Raw genomic sequence first — 25,287 nt, forward strand, 5'->3', positions numbered from 1 at the left:
CGGCCAGCAAACAAATAATTACATAGGTGCTTCGTACGAGGTGACCCAATAACAAAAAAACTATTGTCAGCTGGTCCAACCGCCTTCCAACAAAAAAATAACTATCCCAATCAAGTCGCACAGAGCTCTTAGATGCCTTCAAGTTATCTTCGCTTTACGTGGAAAACTCACTCTCCCAAAGACCCACCGATGATAAAACAAAATGAAATTTTCATAAAATAAGTTTATTTAAAATTAGATTAAAAGTTAAATACCCCCACGTTTAAAAACCAGCAGCAAGAGCTCAGTGACAAAGCTTCCAATCGGATCTGCAGTTCACTTCATCACCATAAACATGCAACCCAGAATCCGATCAATTCTTCACTACCGGAAACTTAATATTAACACCATTTCCAAACCCATAAATAATCACCTTCTAATCCTCATTTCAAGATCCGAATCATTCCACAGTCAAACTCAAAACCCACCCAATTCCAATCAAGATCACACCTTTACAAACTCAAAAGCCATCGAGATTCAAACCCTACTCAAACAACTCAACACCCACAAACCCGTACCCGAAATCGAACAAGCTTTGACCCGATTAAACCCGCCTTTAACCGAAGAACTAATCGTTAACGTCCTTCGTAGGCACCGGTCCGATTGGAAACCCGCTTACGTATTCTTCAATTGGGTGTCTAACACAACTGGGTATTCACCAGGAACCGGTTCTTACAACGAAATCATTGATATTTTAGGGAAAATGAAACGGTTCAAAGAAGCACACCTAGTGCTCGACGAAATGTCTAAGAGAAGTAAAAGTCTTGTAACCGAAAGAACTTACGGCATTATGGTTAATAGATATGCTGCAGCTCATAAGATAGAGGAAGCCACTGAGTTTTTTTATAAAAGAATCGAGTTCGGGCTTGAACTTGATTTAATCGCGTTTCAGACGCTTTTAATATCGTTATGTCGGTACAAGCATGTAGAGGCGGCCGAGTTTTTATTCCACTCGAAAATGCACGAGTTTGAGTTTGAACATAATATTAAGACCATGAATATAATACTAAACGGGTGGTGCGTGTTGGGTAGTTTACGTGAAGCGAAGAGGTTTTGGAATGATATTATTACGTCGAGATATAAACCGGATGTGTTTACGTATGGTATCTTTATTAACTCGTTAGCTAAGGCGGGTAAGATTAGCACGGCGGTTAAGTTGTTTCAAGCCATGTGGGATAAAGGATGTACCCCGGATGTGACTATATGTAACTGCATTATCGACGGGTTGTGTTTCAAGAAACGGATACTGGAAGCACTTGAAATATTTAAGGAAATGAACGAAAAAGATTGTTCACCGAACGTTGTTACGTATAACACTTTGATCAAACACTTATGCAAGATTCGAAGGATGGAAAAAGTGAACGAGCTTTTGGACGAGATGGTTCGAAAGGGGGGCGAGTGTGCACCGAACGCTAGGACGTACGGGTACTTGTTAAACGCTGCGAAGAAGGCGGATGAGGTTGAGAAAGTATTGGAAAGTATGAAAACAAATGGTTGTGGGATGATGGGGGATACTTATAATTTGTTGTTGAGGCTTTTTATGGGGTGGGGAGATGAGAAACGGGTCGGGTTGACGTGGGTTGAGATGGAGAGGAACGGGTGGGACCGGATCAGAGGTCGTATACGGTTATGGTGCATGGGCTTTATGAGATGGGAAGGTTGGAAGAGGCTATGGTGTATTATAAGGAGATGGTATTGAAAGGAATGGCTGCAGAGCCTAAAACTAAGTTGTTAGTTGATGCTATGAATGTTAAGTTGAAAAATGGTGGTCATAAAAGTGGGCAAAGTATTTGAAAGGTTGTTTAAATGGGTCATTTGAATTTGATTAGTTTTGTGGATTGATGTATTTGTCACCATAGTTATCAAATGCGATAAGCGCTCGAAAGCGTTGAGGCTGGGCCTAGCGTCCAGGCGATAAGCGCTAAATAAACGTCCGATTTAAAAAAAAACGCACATTAAAAAAACAAATTTTTTAACTAAAATAGAACATCTTAATAAGAAAACATACATTCATTCTTGAAATAGTTCATAGAGCAGCCAAAATCTAAAACATGAAGTACGTCTTAATAATTAGAAAAACCTAATCATTAACACATATGTCATAACATCCAGTAATTCAACAACTCAAAAAGCATTCATTTTAACTGTCAAGAACAACAATTAGATCCATTAACACATTTATCATAATATCCAGATTTCCAAAAATTAAAAAACTAAAACCTAATTACATATTCTGAATATTTTAATCATTTAGTAACTGAAGTCAAATGATATTTAAATGATATTTAATACGCATGGGAAATTTGGGAAAAGATTGAGGTGCTTTAATAGTGGATTTATAGGTACTTCTAGAGAATAGGAAAATGTTGTTTAAATGATATTTAACACGCATGGGAAGTTGAGATAATATTAATGGCGCTTTAAATATCTGAGTCATGCAAGTCGCATTTAATGCGCATGGCGCTTTAAATGCGCTTAAGCGCAAAAGGCGCTCGATTTTAACAACTATCTTTGTCACATTATATAAAGTAAGTGTTTGGTATTTTGAGAAGATCAAAATAGTTGTCAAAATGTATTTTTACATTGCAACAAAGACATGTCTATAGATACATGAATCAAAACTGAATAAACAGACAAAGTTTACTTGATTGTTTCTAGGTTTTTATTTATTTATTTATTATTATTATTATAATTATTATTATTATGTTTCGATTTTCAGATTTTCGTAACGATTTGTTTTGGTTATTAAAAAAGATTTTGTTCGACGTGAGTGGATTCAAACTAATTGGAGTTAATAACTTCAAACATATACCGAGTCAAATGAAATAAGGAAAAATTATGAAATAATTACCGGGTTTCATCAATGTTCAAATAAAGTTATTTAAGTTATTTGTACGTTTTGCTATCTTCTTTTTTGAAAAGTGAATAATCTACTTCTTATTCAGCCTAACACGTCCACCGCAGGTTTGAACTCCTGACTTTCAATGAAAAAGAGCATCTATTACACCACTAGATACCATGGGCTAAATGTCGTTTTGTTTCTCTAATGTTTTATTAGAAACAAAATGTTCTAACTATAATGTTTTATTTAGGTTACTTAAAATTTTGAAAAAAAGATTGTGTCAATTTGGTGAAAATTGAAATGATTTCATTAACCCCAAAATGTTAGATATATAACATAAACTAGCAGCTTCTCTTAACCAACTAATCTCAAATGAACTAAACAAATACATAGGGGTAAATCAGTAAATCTACGTCTTTGACTTAAAAAAAGTCAACAGATTAACATTCCAATTTCACAAAATAGATACAAAACTTTGCTTATGAGTGGTTTTCATTAAATAGTAGGAACACTTGTTTCTCAATTAGATATTAAATAGTAACCAGGATTCATATATAAAGAAAACCCAATGTATAACGAATCGGTATGGTTAATTCATTATACGTACACGTGTAACCATAACCGGATCATAAAATTTGTTATCAAAATTATAACCGAACATTCGGTTCTAGGTTGTTCGGTTATTCCGGATTAATTATTTGTTTTTCTAATGGACTATTAAAAACCCAACTCTTCAATTTCCCTTATAATATGCTTATTATGCAAGCAGGCCCGGTAAAAAGATTACTAGGCTGGGCCCATGGCCCAAATAGTTTTATAAGTATTTTTCGGATAACGGGTTAAGTTAATTGGTTAAAGTTAAAGATACCAACGATTTTTTATTCTACACATTAAAAGTTAAAAAAGGTTGGTGTTATTTCTAGTGTGTGATAGATGTTCACGAAATAAATGTTTATATTTCTTTAAATATCTATTTTTCATTAAGTTTGTATCCTACTCGGAGTAATAACACATTATTAGCATGAAAGCCTTAAGAAGAGAGGTAGAGAAGTCGTTGGCGAAATTCGTGATTTGATTCCTAATGATAAATATATATGCATATATAATTTTATTTAAAGTTTCGGGTCCCTGTCGATAATGGATCCTCAATGGCGGCTGAGGCCCGACCTACCTCTGACCCGGCCATAGTTAAAAACACCAAAGTAAATCACTTAGTGTTTCAAAAAATTTTGGACATGCTTTAAAGTAATGATACATTTAAAAGAAAAGTAAAAGAAAAGAAAAGAGAGTGAAGCACATACGGCTATCACGGCCTTAAAATCAAAGGTTATGATTATTTTGACATAACAAGTAGATAATATCGGGTCAATGAAAGTTTTACATAAGAACAATAAGTTATATCAATCTAATGAAATTTTATGTGTTGTTATAAAACGAAGCTAAAATCTCACCCATCATTAAATAAAGTAGGCACCATACTCGATTACACGTCCACATTATGAATTTATTGTCTTTAATGAACACCTAGTCTAAATAGTCATTAATGTCATGAAAATGAAATAATATGATTAACAGTTTAGCACCATGACCTATGGACTAGTGGTAAGGTGTTTGTCTATAAAAGTAGTGTGGGTTCAATTGTTTAAAACCATGTTAATGATAAAAATTGCTTTTAAATAGAAGTAGCGTAGTTAATGAGATTGCGAGCACATCTTTTTCCATGTTGTCATATTCATCTAGGAAATGCTTGCTAATTTGGTTTTTTATCTTTTCATGATTTACCCGAAAAGGGTGTGGAATGTAAACAATTTATTCACAAACAAATTGCTTTTTAAACGTCTACTACACAACTTCAAATTGTTACAAAACAAGGTGCATGTCATGAGAGAGCAAACTTGAATTTTTTTTTTACCTCTATTAAACATCAACAATTTGTATGATGCCAATAAGTTGTCATACTTTCTCTCCTCTAAATATGATTTTTCTCCAAGAACCATATAATTTTCATGTATTGGTCGGGCTAACACATATTTCAGTTGCTTCACCATAAAGCACAAAGTCAAGACTTCAAGAAGGTTGAGACTTAAGAATAAGTATCAAGTAATACTGTACTACTCACCATATATAGTAAATATATAAATACCTCGATTGGAGACGTGATTGTCGCTCCATTTTGGTTATTCTCATGAATAGTTTTCCTAGCAATGGTGTCTTAGAATAAGCGTTTGGTTTCGAAAGAGATTATAAAGAATAATCGTTATATAGCATTGATCTGCATATATAAGATTATCTCAAAATTTTATTAGATCTATTAAATTTTAGACAATGACCCAAGAGGTTGGTCTAATTCAAATTAACTAGTTACTTTTTTTAACAACTAATTTAGATCATCTTTAACTCCACCCGATCATCTTCATTCTATTCTTTGAGTATGGAATCTTGAAGTTCTAGGACGTTGTCATGATTAACTAGCTACTAATGTTCCCTTTATTATATGTATCCCATGAAAAGAAAATATGAGAAATGTAAATGATAAATCAAGGGAATACCTAACAAACTTCTAACGAGTAACATCACTCACATGGGATATAGCAAAATATCTTGATATAAAATATATGGGTTTATATGTACTAACACATCCAAAGTTCGATCAATAATTTTGTAGATCTTAGATTGCATGCATATATATTTATAAGCGGAGCTAATATTGCCTGTCAAGTTTGTCCAATCCAGACATACGTATTTAGGGGTGTTTGGGATTTCTTATGAAAACTTCTTATAACTTTTCAATAAGTTAATAAGTTATAAAAGTGTAACTTATTAACTTTTCCTTCTCACATCAAAAGCAATTTTAAACACCTTATTCATTTTCAATAAGTTAACAAGTTATAAGTTGGTGAAAATAAAATCTCAAACGCCCCCTTAGTTATTTACCATCACAACTCCTTCAACATTGTTACGAAGTTTGTCCATGATAATATACAAGTACAACAATAATATGCAATATCTTCAAGCGTATTGAAAGATTATATACTACCTTTTTTTTCACTGTATTTTTGTCCCAGTAGGTATAACCTAGAAAGATTTAGATGTTGCTTACTTGCTTAGTAAGCTTTTTGGGTACGTAATTTTCACATACCTTATAAAATGTCCGAAAGATTAATTTTATGACGGGTTTTTCTTGGTTTCTTCGATTTTATTTCCCAAGTTGGTAAAAATACTATACGTTAACTTCTCTCGTGCAAAGTCTGGACTTATTGAAGTTTGTTCACTTCAAAGTCATTCGGAAGACGGTTTTATTCAACGAGACAGCTAGTACACACTTGTTGCTAGTACTTTTGAGTCGAGTGTGCTCGACAATTGGTAGCACCAAATATAATAGGCCAAAGAGGGTAAATATTGGTTGATCTTGTTACAATCATGAAATGATCCCATTTGATTTCAAATTGAATACAACCAAATAATCAAAAAGGACAGAAAGTGACATTAACATTTGAACAAAACACATGATTGTTGTCACATGATTATCCTACGGGCAACTGAAGTGCCACAACCAGGCTTTTGATGTCTGCAAATTTGTTTTATTTTGTCTGACAGAATATTTATAACCGATATAAAATAAATAAAATAAATAATCAAATAAATATTAAAACGAGACTTGGATTCTTCAGTGCAGACCAAAGTTCGATTCCCACTAATGACACTTGGATGGATATTGAAAATGAAATATTTGAGCTAAACACTGCGAGGTTATCAGTTCGAATCCCGAGCCCACCCGGGTTTTCGTCCCACAGTGTGTTAGCTAGACTGTCAAGTGGCAACCAACAATATTGTATCCCAGAGGAACGCACCAAGCCAAACTATGAAGTCAGCGTGGGCCGGTTAAGGCAATATAGTCTGGCCAGAATGAGGCAACGTAGTACCATAAATACAAGAAAGTCGTCATTCTAAAATTAATAAATAAATAAATAATAATAATAATAATAATAATAATAATAATAATAATAATAATAATAATAATAATAATAATAATAATAATAAAAGTAGTAACCCGAAACTTTGGGGGCGGATTCTCATGAACACCAAAATACAAAACACCTAACAAGAATCCGGTAACCGGCGTGCTATGAAATGGGCCCGGTTAGAACCCACAAATGGAAACACACTGTTACAACCTTCAAATAATACGTGTTCACAAGGCCCGTTTATAGCCCAATACTCGACGGCCCAAATCTGGATCGTATCATGGTTCTGACACACGTGGAGAAAGAGTGGGACCCACGAGCTTTATTAGAGAAAACGGTAAAAGTGAAATATCGAAAAGTTTGATGATGGACTTCCTACTTCATAGCCTTACATTACAATATAATACAATCACTGTTGTAAAAAGCTACTTTCCTGCTCTTTTCACCTGCAACTTTTTTTCTTTTTAGTTTTATAATTATTAATATATTATTATGATTATATCATATTCCTCTCTCTACATTCAAATATTACAGAAACAAATATTTTATTGTTTTATTTATACCAAAGTTTTTTTTTTCTCTAAAAAAAAGTGTGAATTGATCAAATTTTATAAAAAAGTATTCTACATATGTAAAAATATTGATATCGTATAAGTTTTTTTTTCTCTGATGAGATCATATGAATTTAGTTTACACTCGAGCGGTCTGAAGATAATGAGATTGCGTTTTACATTGGAGAAAAAGGGTATATATATACATTTGCTTTAAGAGAAGAAACTATTAAATCTAGTTTCTCTGTATGCAACGAGTGTGCTAGTAGCTAACGTTAATCGTTAATTTCACGCATATACATTAAATATGGGATTTATATATATATAAGTTTTAATGATATTAAGATATTTAATGTACTTACTTTTAGAAAAAGCTACGTCTTATAAAAATACCAATCAGCCGGGTATGTTTTTTTACGAATGATAACTATATTATAAAGAATATCATCAACTTCCTGCATGCTCGGCATGCGTTTTAGCGTTTTGTACACAAAACGCTGAGGGGCACCCCCCAACCTGGCATTATGGCTAGGCGTTTTAGAACAAACGTTTCCTACAAAACAAGCATATGATACAAATTTTGAGGGTTTTGAGAGAGAGAGAGAGAGAGAGGTTTTGGGGTATTTTTCCCAACACACCCGCTTTTTGCAAAGTGTTCAAAAGCTGACCAGGCGTCACATGACTTAAAATGCCTAGATGTGTTTAGTATTGACTACGCATGATCTAAGACTGAGGGTAGTGGGGGTGATCGGTGGGCGCGGCCGCCTACGTGGCTCGCGAACACCGCTACACCCCTCAGGTGATCGGGGGCGCGGTGGGCCGACGTGGCTGTGGCCGCAGGGCGAAGTAGCCATTGGAGAGGTTTTGGTTTTTAAAAATAATAATAATTTTGTAAATGTTGGTTCCAACAAACAAACTCAAAGGGTCTGTAACTGAATTCTGTTATGTCTAGGAGTTCATGGAAAATCAAATAATAATAATAATAAAATAGTATAGGGGTTACAGGAAGAGGAGGCGAGGTTATTTCGGGAGAGCGGAGGAACGACAGAGTGAGTGCCGACATCGGAGATGAAGATGATGGTTGTTGCCTGTTGTTGTAAATTAGATTGAGGACGGTCTGTACATCGGAGATGAAGATGGTGGTTGTGGTTTTGATATTACGAAGGTTTGGAATATGATTTTTCTATTTAATTATGTAATATTTAAAATAAATAAAAAAATCAATCAAGCTCCGGATCATCTGGACCACTACATCCTCCAGGGCTTGGTTGAGGGGCTTGATCCAGGGTCTCGTCATCGCCTACGTGTCGAGTTTTGCTTGGCTCACTTGGAGCTCAACCAAGCCTCATTACCCTTAGCCTAAGAAACTAGATAGGCGATATATTAATATATATATATATATATATATATATATATATATGATGCTACTGTTGATGAATTTGTAATTAATAATTGTACTAATGTTATCACTTTCATTTTGTGTTTCACATATGATGTAAGATATGGAGTTAAATCAAAAGATTTGTAAAGATAATTTAAAGGTTTATTGTTTATATTGATTTAAAATTATAAGCAATCTTTTGGCGTTATTTTGAATTTGAGGTTTCATCTACCCTAGTTTCTGAAGTTATTTGTATAAAATATGTAAAGAAAGAAATAGAAGGGCAGAATGATAAGAGGGATGGTGCAGGGGCAGAGGCACAGTAAGATTGGGTGGGTGTGTGTTGTAAAATCAAAGGGGGAGTGGGGTGATTTGGGTAAGTGAAGTGAGGTCTTATTTTAAGTGAAATAAATATGTCCCTCTCCTCATCATATAAATAAAAGTCTTCCCCTACCAACCATAGCCTTATAGCTTCCATGTGAAACATCAATTTACCCCTCTAGCTTCCTTTTTTATTTATTTTTAACATTTTAAACCTACCACAACTACCTATTTAATGTCCAAAACCACATGTCCAACCTTCCTTCAATTCATTTTTTATCTTTTTTATATAATTGTTACATTTAAATGCGTTTAAAATATATGTTTTTGTGCATGTATAATCAATTTACTTGTAAACTACTCTATTAGTAAAAGACTAATTTGGATTATCAACTATTAACTGAAATGAAATATTTCTCAATAACTTGTAAATTTAAGTGTGTATCAACAACGTATATGATATTTGTTAGGAGTCTAAACAAGCCTGGACTCGAGCTTCAATTCAGAGTCGAGTTTAAACTCAAGATCATCCAACTTAAGCTCAAATATACATGTTATTAGTGAGTTGATCTCGAGCTTTAGTTCAAAGTCGAGTTTGGACTCAAGATCATCCAAGTTAAGTGTGAATATACTTGTTATTAGTAAGTTGATTTTGAATAGCTTGTTAATAGTTTTGAGTCGGTTACATGACTCATATTAATAAAACAATTATCAAAGAATCAAGCTGCTATTTTCTTTGTTTCAATTTCAAGTACAAACACATATTCAATCATTATCCACCACACACATTTCCTATTAGAGATTATCCTTGTTAACTAGGCTTTTTATAACTAGGTGTCGTTATTTACACATTTAAGAGAGAAAAATATAGAAGTGAATGTGGAAGATCGAGTAGACGTGGATTAGGGAAAGATAGGAAATTAGATAGAGAAAATGAGGTGCAAAGTTACATTAGGGGTATCAAGAAGTACACTTGTAACTAATTCTGTTGGAGTATTACATTTCATGATCATGATTAGACCAAACCTTCTTGTGTAACAATTTTTAGTACATCCAACTATCAAATTATAGGTGTTTTTAACATTTGATTACATAACTTATAATTACCAAGTTATAGTTAATATAACACTTAATTACATGAGTTATTACATAACTACATCTAATTATCAAATTATAGTTTATATAACATTTAATTACATAACTATCAAATTATAGGTGTTTTATATAACATTTGATTACATAACTGCATGTATAACACACCCCACTCATATATCACATTGCATACAAGATCATGATTATTGAAATATTAGACACTCTTGTGAAACATCTTTTACTACATCTAATTATCAAATTCTAGTTCTTATCTTATAACAATTAATTACATAACTACATACATAACACCCCTTTTCATACATATAATAACCAATACATATATAGCCAACATAACAAAAGGCAAATCACACATATACCAACCAACTCGGACCCAAAAGGGGCTAAAATGCTAAACAATCAGTAATGACTATGACTTACTTTGTTACTGAAATTATATTAATCAAATAATGCATTAAATAACACAAACCATTAATCTTGATCATAAATGCAACTTAACCTCGAAACATTTGATACCAGGTACAATACATAACACAATAACACAAGAACTTCAAAATAATAATACAACTTACGACACATATCATAACTTCAATTCTACCATAATACTCACCTTGAAGAGGTAGGTCCCAGCAGAGCCCAGTTGGACCCACAAGACTCACCTTGAAGAGGGACGTCTGCGCAGAAACCAACTGGATCCACAAGACCAACCATGCTCAGAGACGTGACGTCCTTACGCGCAGTACGCAAGCTGTTCCCGCAGGAAATGCCTCCCAATGGTGAAGTACTCTGCCTGTTCCCGCAGCTGCGGATACAAGCCATCAGGGAAGGCCACCCGCGCAGCAAGGCTACACGCACAAGGCACTTAGCTCTCAATAATTCAGTTGTCACCTGAAGGAATGAGCAAAGCCGGGAACAATCCCGCACAAAGGCGGGAGGGGGAATACTCCCGCCCAAATAAGCCAGTCCGTACGATACGGGAAGATCTTCTGTACTGTACCTGACGAGGTATGGGCAAAAGATCTGACTAAAGATACGACAGCTTATTGACAACAGTATGGCGAGCAGCATGCTCTTGTACTGTATGTCACTATTAGCCGCTGCCTACTCACCAACTCCTATCATACCACGTGCATAGCCGGCAGTTGGTGGAAAAGGAATAGTACACAGCAGGCCTGGTCACTATCAGCCGCTGCCTACCCACCAACTACCAGCAGGGCACGTGCGTAGGCCACAGTTGGTAGAACAGGAATACTATTCAGCCGGCCACACCTCCTTGGAAACCTACCTTCGGCTATAAATACCCCAAATGGTATGATCATATCTTATCACATTATCATCATATTATACCTGATATCTGCTCTAGCAATCTCTTAATATACATTTATATTTAAAGAGCAATCTAGTCTGATTCTCACGCCGGAGGGTGGTCACAAGGAGGAACCCCCCCCTTCTCAGTGACGAGCTCACGGTGTCTGTTTTGCAGGTTATCAGAAGAACCATCTTTGCCGGGTCTAACCCCTAGTGGGAAACATCTACTTAACCCCCAGATTATCCGTAATCTGCCCGGGGCGGATTAGTGTTTCTTCATTGGCGCCATCCGTGGGACAAAACTAGAACTTCATTTCTTTTCGGTTTTTTCAAACTTCTGGAAAGATGGTTAAAGAAACTCCGGTAACCACAACCCCAGCTACTGGGGGGAATACCGGCTACACAGTCTTTACAAACACTACCCCGGTTACCCAAACCGGGGCAAGTGAAGTAAATTTTACGAACACTACCCCAGTTACCCAAGCTGGGGCAAGTGCAGTAAATAATCGCTCACTGGGATTCACCGATACCCAGTTAGAGAAACGAACAAGACTCCCCCGCCAAACACTCGATGAAGTTAAGGCATGGGCGGAGGCACGTCAGAAGGAATTCCAAGCTGAGTTGGACGAACGCTTGCGTTCCGTCCAACAGGCTGACGAATTCGAAGAATACTTGGACGATTACTCGGAGGAATCCGACACTGACGCGAACCCTCGCCATAGGGCAAAAGGGAAGCGTAAGGAAACGGACTCCCAACCGAGAAGGCGTTTTGGAGAAGCCTTCAAACCAAAAAACACAGGTGGAAATCCACGTGACTTCTCCAAAACATTCAGACCAACTGTGGCAAATGCGGGAACGTCCAAATTTGCAAGGGATATTGCGGAAGCAATCGCCCCAAAAAGTGCCAAACAGATGTCCAACATCGGCACTTATGATGGTATATCTGATCCAGACGATCATTTGAACAGATTCATAGCGGGGGCAACCGTCAGCAATTGGTCGGAACCTACGTGGTGTTACATGTTCCAAATGACGCTTGTTGGGCCAGCTAGAGCGTGGTTCGATCGTCTACCGGTCAACCACATCTATGACTGGGCAGACTTCCAACAGAAGTTTAGCCAACACTTCAGCCAACAACGAAAGTATACCGAGGAGCAATGGACAATCCTCAAATGCATTATAGAGGAAGATGAATCTTTGCTAGACTTCATCACTCGCTTCAACTCAAAGAAGCTTAGTCTGGGAAATATCAGCGAAGATCTTGTTCGCGCTGCTTTCATCCAGGGCGTGAACGACCCAGAGCTCATCCGCACCTTAACGGGTAAAGATGGCATGCCATCCACATGGGATGCCATCATGACAGCAGCTAAACGCTTTGCGGAAACGGAGAAGCAACTGGGTAGAGATCTCCCCCAGAGCACAAACCTCTACACCCAGAAAACAAGAGAAGACAACGTCCTTACCGCCCGATTAAACAAAAAGCGGAAGCTAGGCATTTGGCAGTCAAGGGTAAACTTTGACACCTCATCCGGCTTGCAACATCGGTTAGGCGGAAGGGATAACGTACAGTCAAACCAGAACTCCAGATGGACGCCACTCACCAAAAGCGTCACCGAGATATTCGCCACTGAGGAGCTCCCATGGCCAAAGCCTCCAATAATCCGACATCGTCACAACGCTTGTAAGGCCCCGTTACTGGTAGCTCTACTTTCGTGTTGGATTTACTCATAAACACATTTCTAAATATCAGAGTTAATTAAAACATTTACGCGGAATATAAAACTTTCATAAAATATTACATAATTCATAACTTGTCTCAAAACATCCTTTGTCTTTCAACATTAAAGCATTAAAATTAAAACATCATAAGTCTTCAGATGCCAGACTCTTGTTCAGTGCCATGTGTCTCCTCAAGCGAGCTGCCTCATCCTACTCACCTGCGTGCATACTAAAAGTCAGCTACGCTGAGTGAGTTCTAGATAATCACATAATCATACCATTCACATAACATTATATTCTTTCATTCATACTTTCATACTTTCTTACTTTCATACTTTCATACTTTCTTGCTTTCTTACTTTCTTTTGTATTAACTTACCTTCATATCTTACGTTATAAAGAGCATTACGCCCTACATTCCTCGAGTATTATTAGGGCTCGGTACCCTCTTTCCTCGAGTATTATTAGGGCTCGGTACCCTCCTTCCTCGAGTATTATTAGGGCTCGGTACCCTCCTTCCTCGAGTATTATTAGGGCTCGGTACCCTCTTTCCTCGAATATTAGTAGGGTTCGGTTCCCTAGTTCTCGAATATTAGTAGGGTTCGATTCCCTCTTCGTTACCATACAACCATACAATATCATTTCTTTCTTTTATTATCTCTATCACGTTCATACACATAAACATACATAACAACTTACCTTATACATAGCGTTACAACCTGACAGTACGTGCAATATCCGAAGATCGTCCACGTACCATCAAGCAATCATTCTTACATAACACATATATCACATAGGGCATACACTTATCACTTAGGATAAATGTATTAACAACACATCAAGTATGCACACAGCCCCGAAAACATAACACATAAATGGGGCTAGAAACTCACCTGAACACGGTTACGTTCACCGTTAATCGTAATTCCTTTCTTCAGTTGTGCACGGCTGACTGTATAACAAGTATACGTATCAATTAACTATCACTTCTCATAATGTATTTCTATCTTTTTATGACCCACAACGAACGAGGGTCCGGGGGCAGCGCCCCTGGCAGCGGGGTCTAGGGGCGGCAGCCCCTAGCAGGGTCCAAGGGGCAGAGCCCCTGGCTGGGGTCGAGCTGCCAGGTCAGCTTGGAAAAATTTTATTTCCATTAACTGTCTTAACACATTTTTCATTAGGTTTTTAATTTATTTTCTAATCGAACTTGGCTTTAGGCGAAGTTAAACCTCAGGCGAACTTGGCTTTAGGCGAAGTTAAACCTCAGGCGAACTTGGCTTTAGGCGAAGTTAAACCTCAGGCGAACTTGGCTTTAGGCGAAGTTAAACCTCAGGCGAACTTGGCTTTAGGCGAAGTTAAACCTCAGGCGAACTTATCATCAGGCGAACTTAGCTTGCAGGCGAAGTTCATCAGGCGAACTTAGCTTGCAAGCGAAGTTCATCGCTTGAAGGCGAAGTTGCCCAGATGAAGGCAAAGTTGCCCAGATGTCCGCTGTTTCGGTTTCTGATCAACATTTCGGGCGATTTTAACACCCTTGTTAAGGTTCAATACCACCCACTATACTTCCCGACCATTTTCGGTCGTTTATACACTAAAAGCTCGGATCTTTAAACTTCCAAGATCAAGAATCATACCTTTTGAGCTTGTTTGGATCTCGTTTATCTTGGTATCACCACTAATCTTTCTCTCTTACCCGGACCTCGCTCGATCCTTCCATTTTTTCTCGGCCCGGCCGGCGGCGGTTTTGGGTGTGCTTGGTGTGTGTGTATGTGTGTGTTTAGGAGAGTGGGGGAAAATGAAGATATTTTGGGATTTTGGGGGTATTTATATCCCTGAAATCCCATTCTCATTTAACCCATCTCAATTAATCCAAGTCCCTGATCCGCTCCTACCCGATATTAATAATTAAAAACGCGAAATCACTAACATAACTTTCTTTATTCATCATTAAAATTTTAGGATGTTACAACGCTGATCGGAGCAAATACTGTGACTTTCACAGGACAAAAGGCCACAACACTGAAGAATGCATAGACGTAAAGGACATGGTCGAAGCATTTGTCAGAGATGGGACGCTCGCGCACCTCGTGGCGCAATGAACGGTGAGCAGGCTGATGCGTGTAGAACCCCAGCTGGGGAAAACACGAATAAAATTGCAGCTTCAATGTGGAGACTACATGCTGCGTAAAGAACGAGATCCCGAACCAGGTGCATATCGACTCGATGGCACTCCCATCCCAACAACATGGAAGGGAGCTCAATTACACAGTTTGCATGTAGATCAATTCCAAATTTGTAAAGAAAAGGCCAAGAGCCACTTCTAATGGAAATGATTCCCCTTAGAACATCGACGCTGATGATTTTACATTTATACTTTATGAACTTTCAACACGGATATGCCGGTTTTCACCGCATAATTACGTGGAAAGTCGTTGCGTGGGGAAGGCGGCAAAACCCGCATAAACCCAAAAAACGGCAAACCTTCACGCAGGTCAGTTGAAGGGTAAAGTTCAGTCATCCCACTAAATGAAAGTGCCGGTCTATCCGCATGAATCATGATAGAGGAAACTGAACACTAACCTATTAACAACCGCGCGTCGAACGGTTAATTTATTCAACACGGATATGCCGGTTTTCACCGCATAATTACGTGGAAAGTCGTTGCGTGGGGAAGGCGGCAAAACCCGCATAAACCCAAAAAACGGCAAACCTTCACGCAGGTCAGTCATAGGTAAACTTTGGTCAACTAAATGAAAGTGCCGGTCCTAACCGCACAAATCATGAGAGGAAACCGAACCTATTGACAACCGCGCGTCGAACGGTTAACTTATTCAAACAGAGAATTTCTAACAAAAGGATGAGGAAAACCTACACGCAGGTCAGATATAGGTAAAGTTTAGCCATCCTACTAAGTGCAAGTGACGGTCCTACCCGCACAATCACGAAAGAGGAAGCAAAACTTCAACCTATTATCTACCACGTTCAAAGGTTAACTTATCCTAAACACTTAGAAATTTCAAAAAAGATGAGGAAAACCTCCACGCAGGTCAGATGTAGGTAAAGTTTAGCCATCCTACTAAGTGCAAGTGACGGTCCTACCCGCACAATCACGAAAGAGGAAGCAAAACTTCAACCTATTATCTACCACGTTCAAAGGTTAACTTATTCTATACACTTGGAAAATTGCTAATTTAAACAAAAGTATGCAAGTCATATAACGTTTATAAAGCAAGGAATCCAGTGAAAGTAGCGGTCTTACCCGCACAGAGATTTATATTTCATAATATTCATTACAAGAATGGCCGGGTAACTACCCGCCTACAAGAGAATAAATCTATACAAGCTAAATCTATCCTAGCAGTGGGAAGGGATCTTCAGGATCAAGCTTCAGGGCCACTTCCACTTGGACCAGCAACCATCAGTAGAGCGTGGCAGTTCAAGGAAAGCTTTAAGGATAGCTAGCCCATCATCAGCAGCAGCAACTTCGTTTACCTTCTCCACCACCGGATGCGGGAAGGCGGCATACTGATTCACTGCTTGGTCGTATACAGCTTCAGTATCTACGTCGAATAAAGGGAAGTTGGAAGGCGGGATGCCTTTCTCAACGAACCCTAGACCAAGCAGGAAGCCGGCCTTTTCCCCATCCTCGTGAGAAGCGTTGAGGGCTGCGCTCATAGCATCGTCATAAGACGTCTCCGTGAAGACCCGATGCACAACCTACAAAAAAGAAAATATACAAGTATCAGAACCTTTTCTATTTACAAAGAAAAGAGTAAAGACATGGAAAGCATACCTGAGACAACGCTTCTCGAAGAAGCCATTCCTTGGCAACCAGAGCCTCCTGGAGGGCAGCTTGAGCTTCGTTACGGGCGCGTTCGGCTTCACTCTTGTTGAGGTTGGCAAGCAACACTTCTTTAGCCGCAGCCTCTTCGACGCCCTTTAGCTTCCGCTCAGTATGGTCAAGCACCCCCCTCTGGTCCAAGATCTCTTGGAGCTTTTTGGCGTCTTCCATCGCCAAGGCATCATGAGCCTGCTGGAGAGCCTCTAATTTGGCTTTAAGCTCTTCATTCTCCACGCGTAGAGGCTCAGCAACAGCTTCAGCCTTGGTGGCCCTTTCAGTTGCGTTCCTAGCAGTTTCCTTAGTCAGCCGAAGCTGTTCATTAACAGCTTGGGCAGCCTTGGAACGAGCCTCGAGACGGGCCTGAACCTCAACTTCAAGGGCCTTGAACGCCTTCTCCTTCTCCGCAACCGCGGCGGAGAGCCTCCTATTCTCCTCCCGGACAGCCCGCGCCTGAGCTACTTCTTGAATGCGAGCTGCTTTTAACTTGTCGTTTTCACGACAAAGCAGCTACACGCGCGGCTGCATCCGGGCCAAGAGAACCCGAAGCTCATTGGTTAGCCTACCCTCCTGGTAGCTAGCCATGGCTTCCCCCAACGCACCACTGGGAGCAGCGTGACGAGCCCACTCCACGCACTCCACAGGTGTGCGAAGGGTTGTTCCTCGGCGAATGTTCCATCGTGGAACATACACTTCATTGGAATCCGACACTGCAAAAAACAAAGAGCAGTTAAAATATATATATATATATATATATATATATATATATATATATATATATATATATATATATAATAGGCCAAAAGAACCCTACGCACCTGTAGGGTCAATAACTGGCCGATAGCCGCCAAACCCATCACCTGAACCCAAGGGAAATCCATCCAAAAGGTCAGGCAGATGGGAAGGAGGCAGAGGTTGGCGATAAGCCCCATGCATACCTGAAGGATCGGCCGTCGTTGCCGATGACGGAGGAGGCATGGTAACAGCCGCCGCGGTCGCCGCTGCGGAATCCGCAGCAAAAGTAACCGCCGGCTCAGTGAAAGATGCGGTAAAAATGGCACTGACAGCCGGCGGTGACGTCATCACAGCTGGAACAGTCGGCTCAACGGAGTGAGCAACTGAACCAGCGGAAGCTGGCGCAGGCGCAGCCGCCTGGGTCGTCGCCTCAGTTAGGCTGACCAAGCCTACCGTCATGGGCGGAGAGGTACTACTCCCCGCTCCACCCTGGAATGCGTCAACATCCAAGCCTGCACAAAGAAGATAAGTGTTAATGATATTTAGCTATGAAGTTAAAAATAAAGTTTGTACTTACGGGTTTTCTTGAGCCTGAAAGTGCGGACAGGCGGGGACGAACCCGATGGAGCCGGCCTTTTTGCGCCGCTCACCGTCGTCATCCGGGGCTCTCCGGAGGTGACAGTCGCAGCCTCCGGAGCGGTGGTCTTATCACCACCGGGGTTCCCCGCCACCTCCTCGCTCTCGGCCTCTGAGTCAGACCGAGGCACCGGATCGGCAGTGGAGGCCACCTTCTCCTTTCCGGATCGGCAGCCTTCTTCTTCTTCTGATGCGGATTCCTCATCAGAACATAAGATTAGAGGAATTCCAGCAGAGGTTTCAACATTGAGGGGTCGAGGGTTGAATAGCGCCTTACCTGGCCGCCTGGCGCTCAGGATCTCCTGGCCTAGCGGGTAGACCTCCACGAACCGATCCGCCGTTTGTTCTAGGATGGGCAACTCGTTCTCGTCTAGAGCGCGAGTACCCATCCGAGCGGGACTGTCAGCCTCCCGCGGATACAGGAGCGACTGCAAGTCGTTCCCCTCTGAAATAAAAGAAAAGCAGTTAGAAGAGATTCTAAATCAGCAAAAAGGAACAGAGCATACCGTAAGGAACATAGTTCGAACCGTATTCAAGGACGATTGGGATCTTTCGCGCATCCGCATCCTTCCACACCCGGCTCATCCCGAGCATTACCATCCTGGACTCCGCAAACCGGTAAACCGGAGATTGGACTCGGGATATCTTCGAGAACCATTCCGCCTCCTGGTAGTTGGAGGCGTGAAGGCTGGGAAGTGCTTGCCCATTCTTGAACTTCATGGCAAGGGGGATGGCGCGAGCGGAGATGAAAATGAACTCACGCTTCCATGAGCGAAGACTGCGCTCGGTTGCGCTAATCTTCAAACCCTTGATCCGGGTTATCAACGTATACCACCCCTGGATGCACCTCCAAGAGTAGAAGGTCATCAGGCGGTCGACATAGGGCTCAATGCCCAGAATCCGGCACACCCACTCGAAGTGGCGAATCTTGGCGATCGCCATCGGGTGCACCTCGGTCAGGTGTAGACCGTGCCTCTCCAGGACACGGTACACAAACTTTGTCAATGGGAACCTAAGATTCCCATAAACAAAGAATGCAGCATATACCCCGATCTTGCCTCTGGGGGCATCATACACCGTCTGATGGGGTTCAGGAAACTCAGGCTCGATAGACTCGAGCATGAACTTCCTGACGATGTACTGATACAGATCGACAGGCAGAGCACACTGGCACTCGCCAGCAGTACTCTTGTCATCGGCAAACACCCCAGCCTCCTGGGCTGTAGATTCGAGATCACGAGAAGACATCTTGCAGATGAAAGAAGAAAACGATTTCACGAGAATGCTCGACTGAAAGGTGAGAATTCGCCGGAAATCGTTCTGAAGATGAAGAGAAGAGTGAAAGTGTGGATTACAAAGAACCCTCTCCCCCTTTATATACTAATCGCAATTAATGCGATGAATTTAATGCGGAAGAGAGAGAAATCGAAGGTGCAATGAAACTATGACACGTGGCAAAAAGCAAGCTGGCAACAGCTGTTGAAAGGACGCGTACCATTAATTTCGCGGCCACGCGCCCGAAAAATCACGCCCACGCGCCTGAAAAGGCGTCTGGAATGACCATGTACTGTCACGTCACCATAACTTCCTGCACGTCCTGACATAGTCAGAAGAAACCGTCGCACGACGTTTCAGAGGTTTGGACCGTTCTTATCCTTTCACCAACTCTTCGAATTTCAAAAAAATTCAAAAAGATTCAAAAGTAGGCGGGAAAATACCCCTTACCTTGGCAACCAAGTAACCGTAAGACGGATGCGGGTACAGTGTTAAGGCAAAACCCTTCACATACCTAGCACCCACAGGGAATTGAAGCCAAGAATACCTCGGCAACCAAGTAACTATAAGACGGGTGCGGGTACAGTGTTAAGGCAAAACCCTTCACATACCTAGCACCCGCAGGGAATGGACGCCAGGAATACCTTGGAAGTAAAGTAACCGTAAGACGAGCGCGGGTACAGTGTTAAGGCAAAACCCTTCACATACCTAGCGCTCCGCAGGGAATTGAAACCAAGAAGGATCTTCTGGGCAATGCTTGCGGAAACGGGAATAGCATCCCCGCATAGCGGGAACGTCGAGAACTACATTGTTTGAAGCTCCATGATGGAATTGGTGGTTTTAACATAATTGATCACCATGTTCAAAACTACCAAAACCTCATGGAGAATCCACACAAGTGGGACTCAACGCTCCTGACTTGCGAGGAGGTTACAGACCTACCCGCATCATACCCAAAGATCAAGCAGGAAAGTCGAGAATTTCTGCAAGTGACAAGGACTTCCACGGGAAGAATCCTCATGGAAAACCTTAAAACTAAACCCTTTTCAAAACCCTTTGCTTAAAGTCCAAAAGTTCACCTCACTTTATTAAACATTCATGAGAAGAACATTGGACTGGGGGGACTTGAAGAGGTAGGTCCCAGCAGAGCCCAGTTGGACCCACAAGACTCACCTTGAAGAGGGACGTCTGCGCAGAAACCAACTGGATCCGCAGGACCAACCATGCTCAGAGACGTGACGTCCTTACGCGCAGTACGCAAGCTGTTCCCGCAGGAAATGCCTCCCAATGGTGAAGTACTCTGCCTGTTCCCGCAGCTGCGGATACAAGCCATCAGGGAAGGCCACCCGCGCAGCAAGGCTACACGCACAAGGCACTTAGCTCTCAATAATTCAGTTGTCACCTGAAGGAATGAGCAAAGCCGGGAACAATCCCGCACAAAGGCGGGAGGGGGAATACTCCCGCCCAAATAAGCCAGTCCGTACAATACGGGAAGATCTTCTGTACTGTACCTGACGAGGTATGGGCAAAAGATCTGACTAAAGATACGACAGCTTATTGACAACAGTATGGCGAGCAGCATGCTCTTGTACTGTATGTCACTATTAGCCGCTGCCTACTCACCAACTCCTGTCATACCACGTGCATAGCCGGCAGTTGGTGGAAAAGGAATAGTACACAGCAGGCCTGGTCACTATCAGCTGCTGCCTACCCACCAACTACCAGCAGGGCACGTGCGTAGGCCACAGTTGGTAGAACAGGAATACTATTCAGCCGGCCACACCTCCTTGGAAACCTACCTTCGGCTATAAATACCCCAAATGGTATGATCATATCTTATCACATTATCATCATATTATACCTGATATCTGCTCTAGCAATCTCTTAATATACATTTATATTTAAAGAGCAATCTAGTCTGATTCTCACGCCGGAGGGTTGTCACAAGGAGGAACCCCCCTTCTCAATGACGAGCTCACGGTGTCTGTTTTGCAGGTTATCAGAAGAACCACCTTTGCCGGGTCTAACCCCTCGTGGGAAACATCTACTTAACCCCCAGATTATCCGTAATCTGCCCGGGGCTGATTAGTGTTTCTTCAGGGGCTAAAATGCTAAACAATCAGTAATGACTATGACTTACTTTGTTACTGAAATTATATTAATCAAATAATGCATTAAATAACACAAACCATTAATCTTGAACATAAATGCAACTTAACCTCGAAACATTTGATACCAGGTACAATACATAACACAATAACACAAGAACTTCAAAATAATAATACAACTTACGACACATATCATAACTTCAATTCTACCATAATACTTAAAGAACACAAACACAACATTTAAAGCTAGCTAGCCGCCATCTCTTAATCATCAGAAGCTCCAGATACAATCCAGCTCCGTGGGCCCCAGCTTCGGCTTATCCGCGGTCCAGTTCTCGCCCGAACTATTAACATATTCACTCGTTTCTCCGCCATGGTTCACCGCCGGAGCCACCGAGGAGTAAAAGAAAGGCAGCTGAAGATTCTCTTGAAGTGTCCTCAAACTTGGGAATGATGACGTCAGCGGCTCGGGTGGCGGGAAGTCAAAGAGGGTTGTTGAGGCTGTGGAGAAACAGGGCACGTGCTCTTTTGAGGCCGCGTGGCTGTCGTACGAGAAGCTTTCGTGTTCGGTTGTGTAAGCTGACGTGGCGGAGGCGTAGAGGGACGAGTCTAGTAGTGGTGGGAGGGAGCTTGAAACTGTTGATGATGAGCTGGCACCTCCAGTGTACCATTTTTTGCCTATGGTACAGGTACCAACAGGTCCGGCACCACTCTTCTTAAATACCCTCGATATCACCCATTCGTCCTAAAAACAACAAAAGAATTATTATTATTATTATTTAATTATTTTGGAACAAGTCAAAATTGCACAAAGAGTAAACCCTAACTTTATTCTTATTTTTTGTAACGAATAAAATTCACTTGATACATGAAATCAAATGAGATCACGTAACATATGACAATAAACCCTAACTTTATTATTATTTTAGGTAACAAGTAAAATCATATTGATAAACGAGATCAGGTAAATCGTAACTTTTATCAACGAATAACATTAGACACTAAAGTTTCTAAAACACCCGGAAAGAAAAAAGTTGTAAGCTTGCTAATAGTCTGCTAATCAACGAGATCGATTATACGGGACCGAAATGACATTAAGACCTATAGTTTTATTTAGGAATGGCCACCTAAAATGTAAGAAAAAGGGTAAAAGTAACCCTAGTAAGACATCATCAACATGAAGTTATAATCATTAAAACTTATGGTTTATTTCATGAATCTTTAATAGCTTTTACCAGTATGTACAGCCTACAAAGAATACTTTTAATAATTAGAACACCAAATAGCTGTCTTACCGTTAAATTTCCTGGCATTAAATTCTCACTTTAACCAAAAACCCTAACAAAAACACAACATGCAAAAGTCAAAACCCATACCTTTGAGCTTTTTGACAAGAAATGGTATGCAAATTTGCCTTCAAGACGATATTCATGCATCACCCAATTACTCTTTTCGCCTTTAGGAGCTCTTCCACGGTAGAACACTAGTGTTTTCTTCATACCCACAAGTGCTGATGTCTTTGAGCTGTAGATCTCTCGGTCTTTTCCTGTGGCTTTCCAGTACCCGGCCTCAGTTGCGCGATTTGTCCGCAACCCGGTCGGGTACTTTCGGTCCCGGAGACTGAAAAAGTACCATTCTTTTTCACCCATTTTAGCTCTTTCTGTTATTTCAAGAAAACCAAAACCCTAATGATATTATTATCACTCTTCATAAAACCACATTTTAAATATAGAAACATTTCTTATATCTAATCACACATCATTTTAAATGCGTTTAGCTAGAAAAAATTTAACAGTTTGACCGTCTGTGCTCAGAACAACGGTACTGATATTATTGAAATGGCCGTTCTAACCAATAATTTCTAGTGTTTGACTTTTTAACCAAAACGGCCATCTAATAGTGTGAAATTAGATGAGGAATATATAACTTATAGATGAGGATGATATAACTATGAAATGACAAATAAATATTAAAAAAAACAAAAACCCTAAAATATTATCACTATTCATAATTCACATTTAATATTAAAGACTAATAATTAAAGTTCAACACAATATATATGGTCACAACAGCCACTCAAATATTATTTAGACTTTAGACCATAATAATTTTTAAAGTTTAACTTTTTAGGTTAAAGCGACAATCTAAGTGTTTTTTAATTACCGTTTCATGGTGTGAAATCAAACTAGGTAAATAAATATTAAAGACTAATATATAAAGTTTAAGGTATAAAGACAACATACGTGGAAGCTCCCAAGGTTCACATTTGTTAAGATCAACATCGGCAAATGCCCGGCCGGTGAAGTTCCGGTCAAGCACTTTCCTCAACAAGTAACAAGTGATGAGCTCTTCATCAGTTGGATGAAACCTAAACCCTGGTGGCAAACAAGCTTCACTGTTATGATCAAAATGTTGGTTGAAAGAGTCCATAGGATTTGTATTTGGTGGTGTAAATGTTGCAAAGAATGAGATGTGTAAATGGAGTGTATATATATAGGAGTGAGAGTGGGGTTAGGATATTAATAATATTTGTACCACATATATATTATAGAATCAATGAAGGTTAAAAACATATAATAAAAGATGTAAAATATAGGGTTCTTTTTTCGTGTCTGAAACTCTGCCGTAGCTCTTATGATATCCATATGGGTTTAGAGAGAAAGTGTGTGTAAGTGTTAAGAGTATGCGTGCGTGTGAGAAATAAGTGTGCAGGGTATTTATCTTGTCAGTCAAGATAATAATAAAAGAGAAGGATGGGTAACAGACTAACAGTAGTATAAGTTATGTATTTTTATATTCTTGGTATTTGTTTTAATTAAGTAGTTGATCACAACATGTTTATTAATCTAAGGTGAATGAACGAATATATAACTTGCATTAAACAAATGGTTTTTAAGAGGTTACTATAGAAAACAAGATAGTTGTTTAATACTTAATAATGTATTATTCTTTGAAGGTTAATTAGATTATACAAATTTGTTTGAACAACACATTAAATGACATTATGACATACAACAAACAACTGAAAATCAGAAGAAGGTTTAAAAGTTTGATGGGAAAGTGAGTGTATGGGTAGGGGCCTTTTTATTTGCGAAATTCTGATGAAGTTGGTAGTGTATTAATAGTTTAGTATATTTTGTTAAGTTTCATGTACTATAATATAATTTAAGTGAAGTATATACTAAGGGTATTATTTATATTATTCTTGTATACGTCTCATAAATTGTGTAGAAAAGATTATTCCCATGTTTTTAAGACGTACTTAATCAACATTTCACTTCAACAAATGTGATCTCTCTTATGGGGAAAGGGGAGTAAGCGGGTAGTGCCCTGCAGGTATAATACCCGTATCGTGTTTGTCTGAAGGATTACCGGTTGTGATTTTATTCAACGAGCGATGTTATTATTTGTATCGCAAAACTTTTTTGATTCTCCCGTCTATTCCCTCTTGAAACAATA

At 39.9% G+C, this 25,287-nt stretch overlaps 1 protein-coding gene and 1 pseudogene across 1 annotated transcript; one reads left to right on the plus strand and one right to left on the minus strand.

The window, feature by feature from the left end:
- Positions 1 to 314: 314 nt before the first annotated feature.
- On the plus strand, positions 315 to 1,833 carry LOC143611471 (putative pentatricopeptide repeat-containing protein At3g15200 pseudogene; annotated as a pseudogene).
- A 20,108-nt stretch (positions 1,834 to 21,941) lies between these two features.
- On the minus strand, positions 21,942 to 24,258 carry LOC143611473 (protein CUP-SHAPED COTYLEDON 2-like). The gene is made up of 3 exons (XM_077085659.1): positions 24,072 to 24,258; positions 23,205 to 23,488; positions 21,942 to 22,573 (listed from the first exon to the last, which is right to left on the minus strand). Exons 1-3 carry the CDS (start codon positions 24,256 to 24,258, stop codon positions 22,100 to 22,102), a joined length of 945 nt encoding a protein of 314 aa, XP_076941774.1. The 3' UTR covers positions 21,942 to 22,099.
- Positions 24,259 to 25,287: the final 1,029 nt, after the last annotated feature.

The sequence above is a fragment of the Bidens hawaiensis genome, unplaced genomic scaffold, assembly GCF_021521415.1.
Source record: "Bidens hawaiensis isolate Kalapana, Puna unplaced genomic scaffold, B.hawaiensis_p1.1 tig00031199_1, whole genome shotgun sequence".
NCBI lineage: Eukaryota > Viridiplantae > Streptophyta > Magnoliopsida > Asterales > Asteraceae > Bidens > Bidens hawaiensis.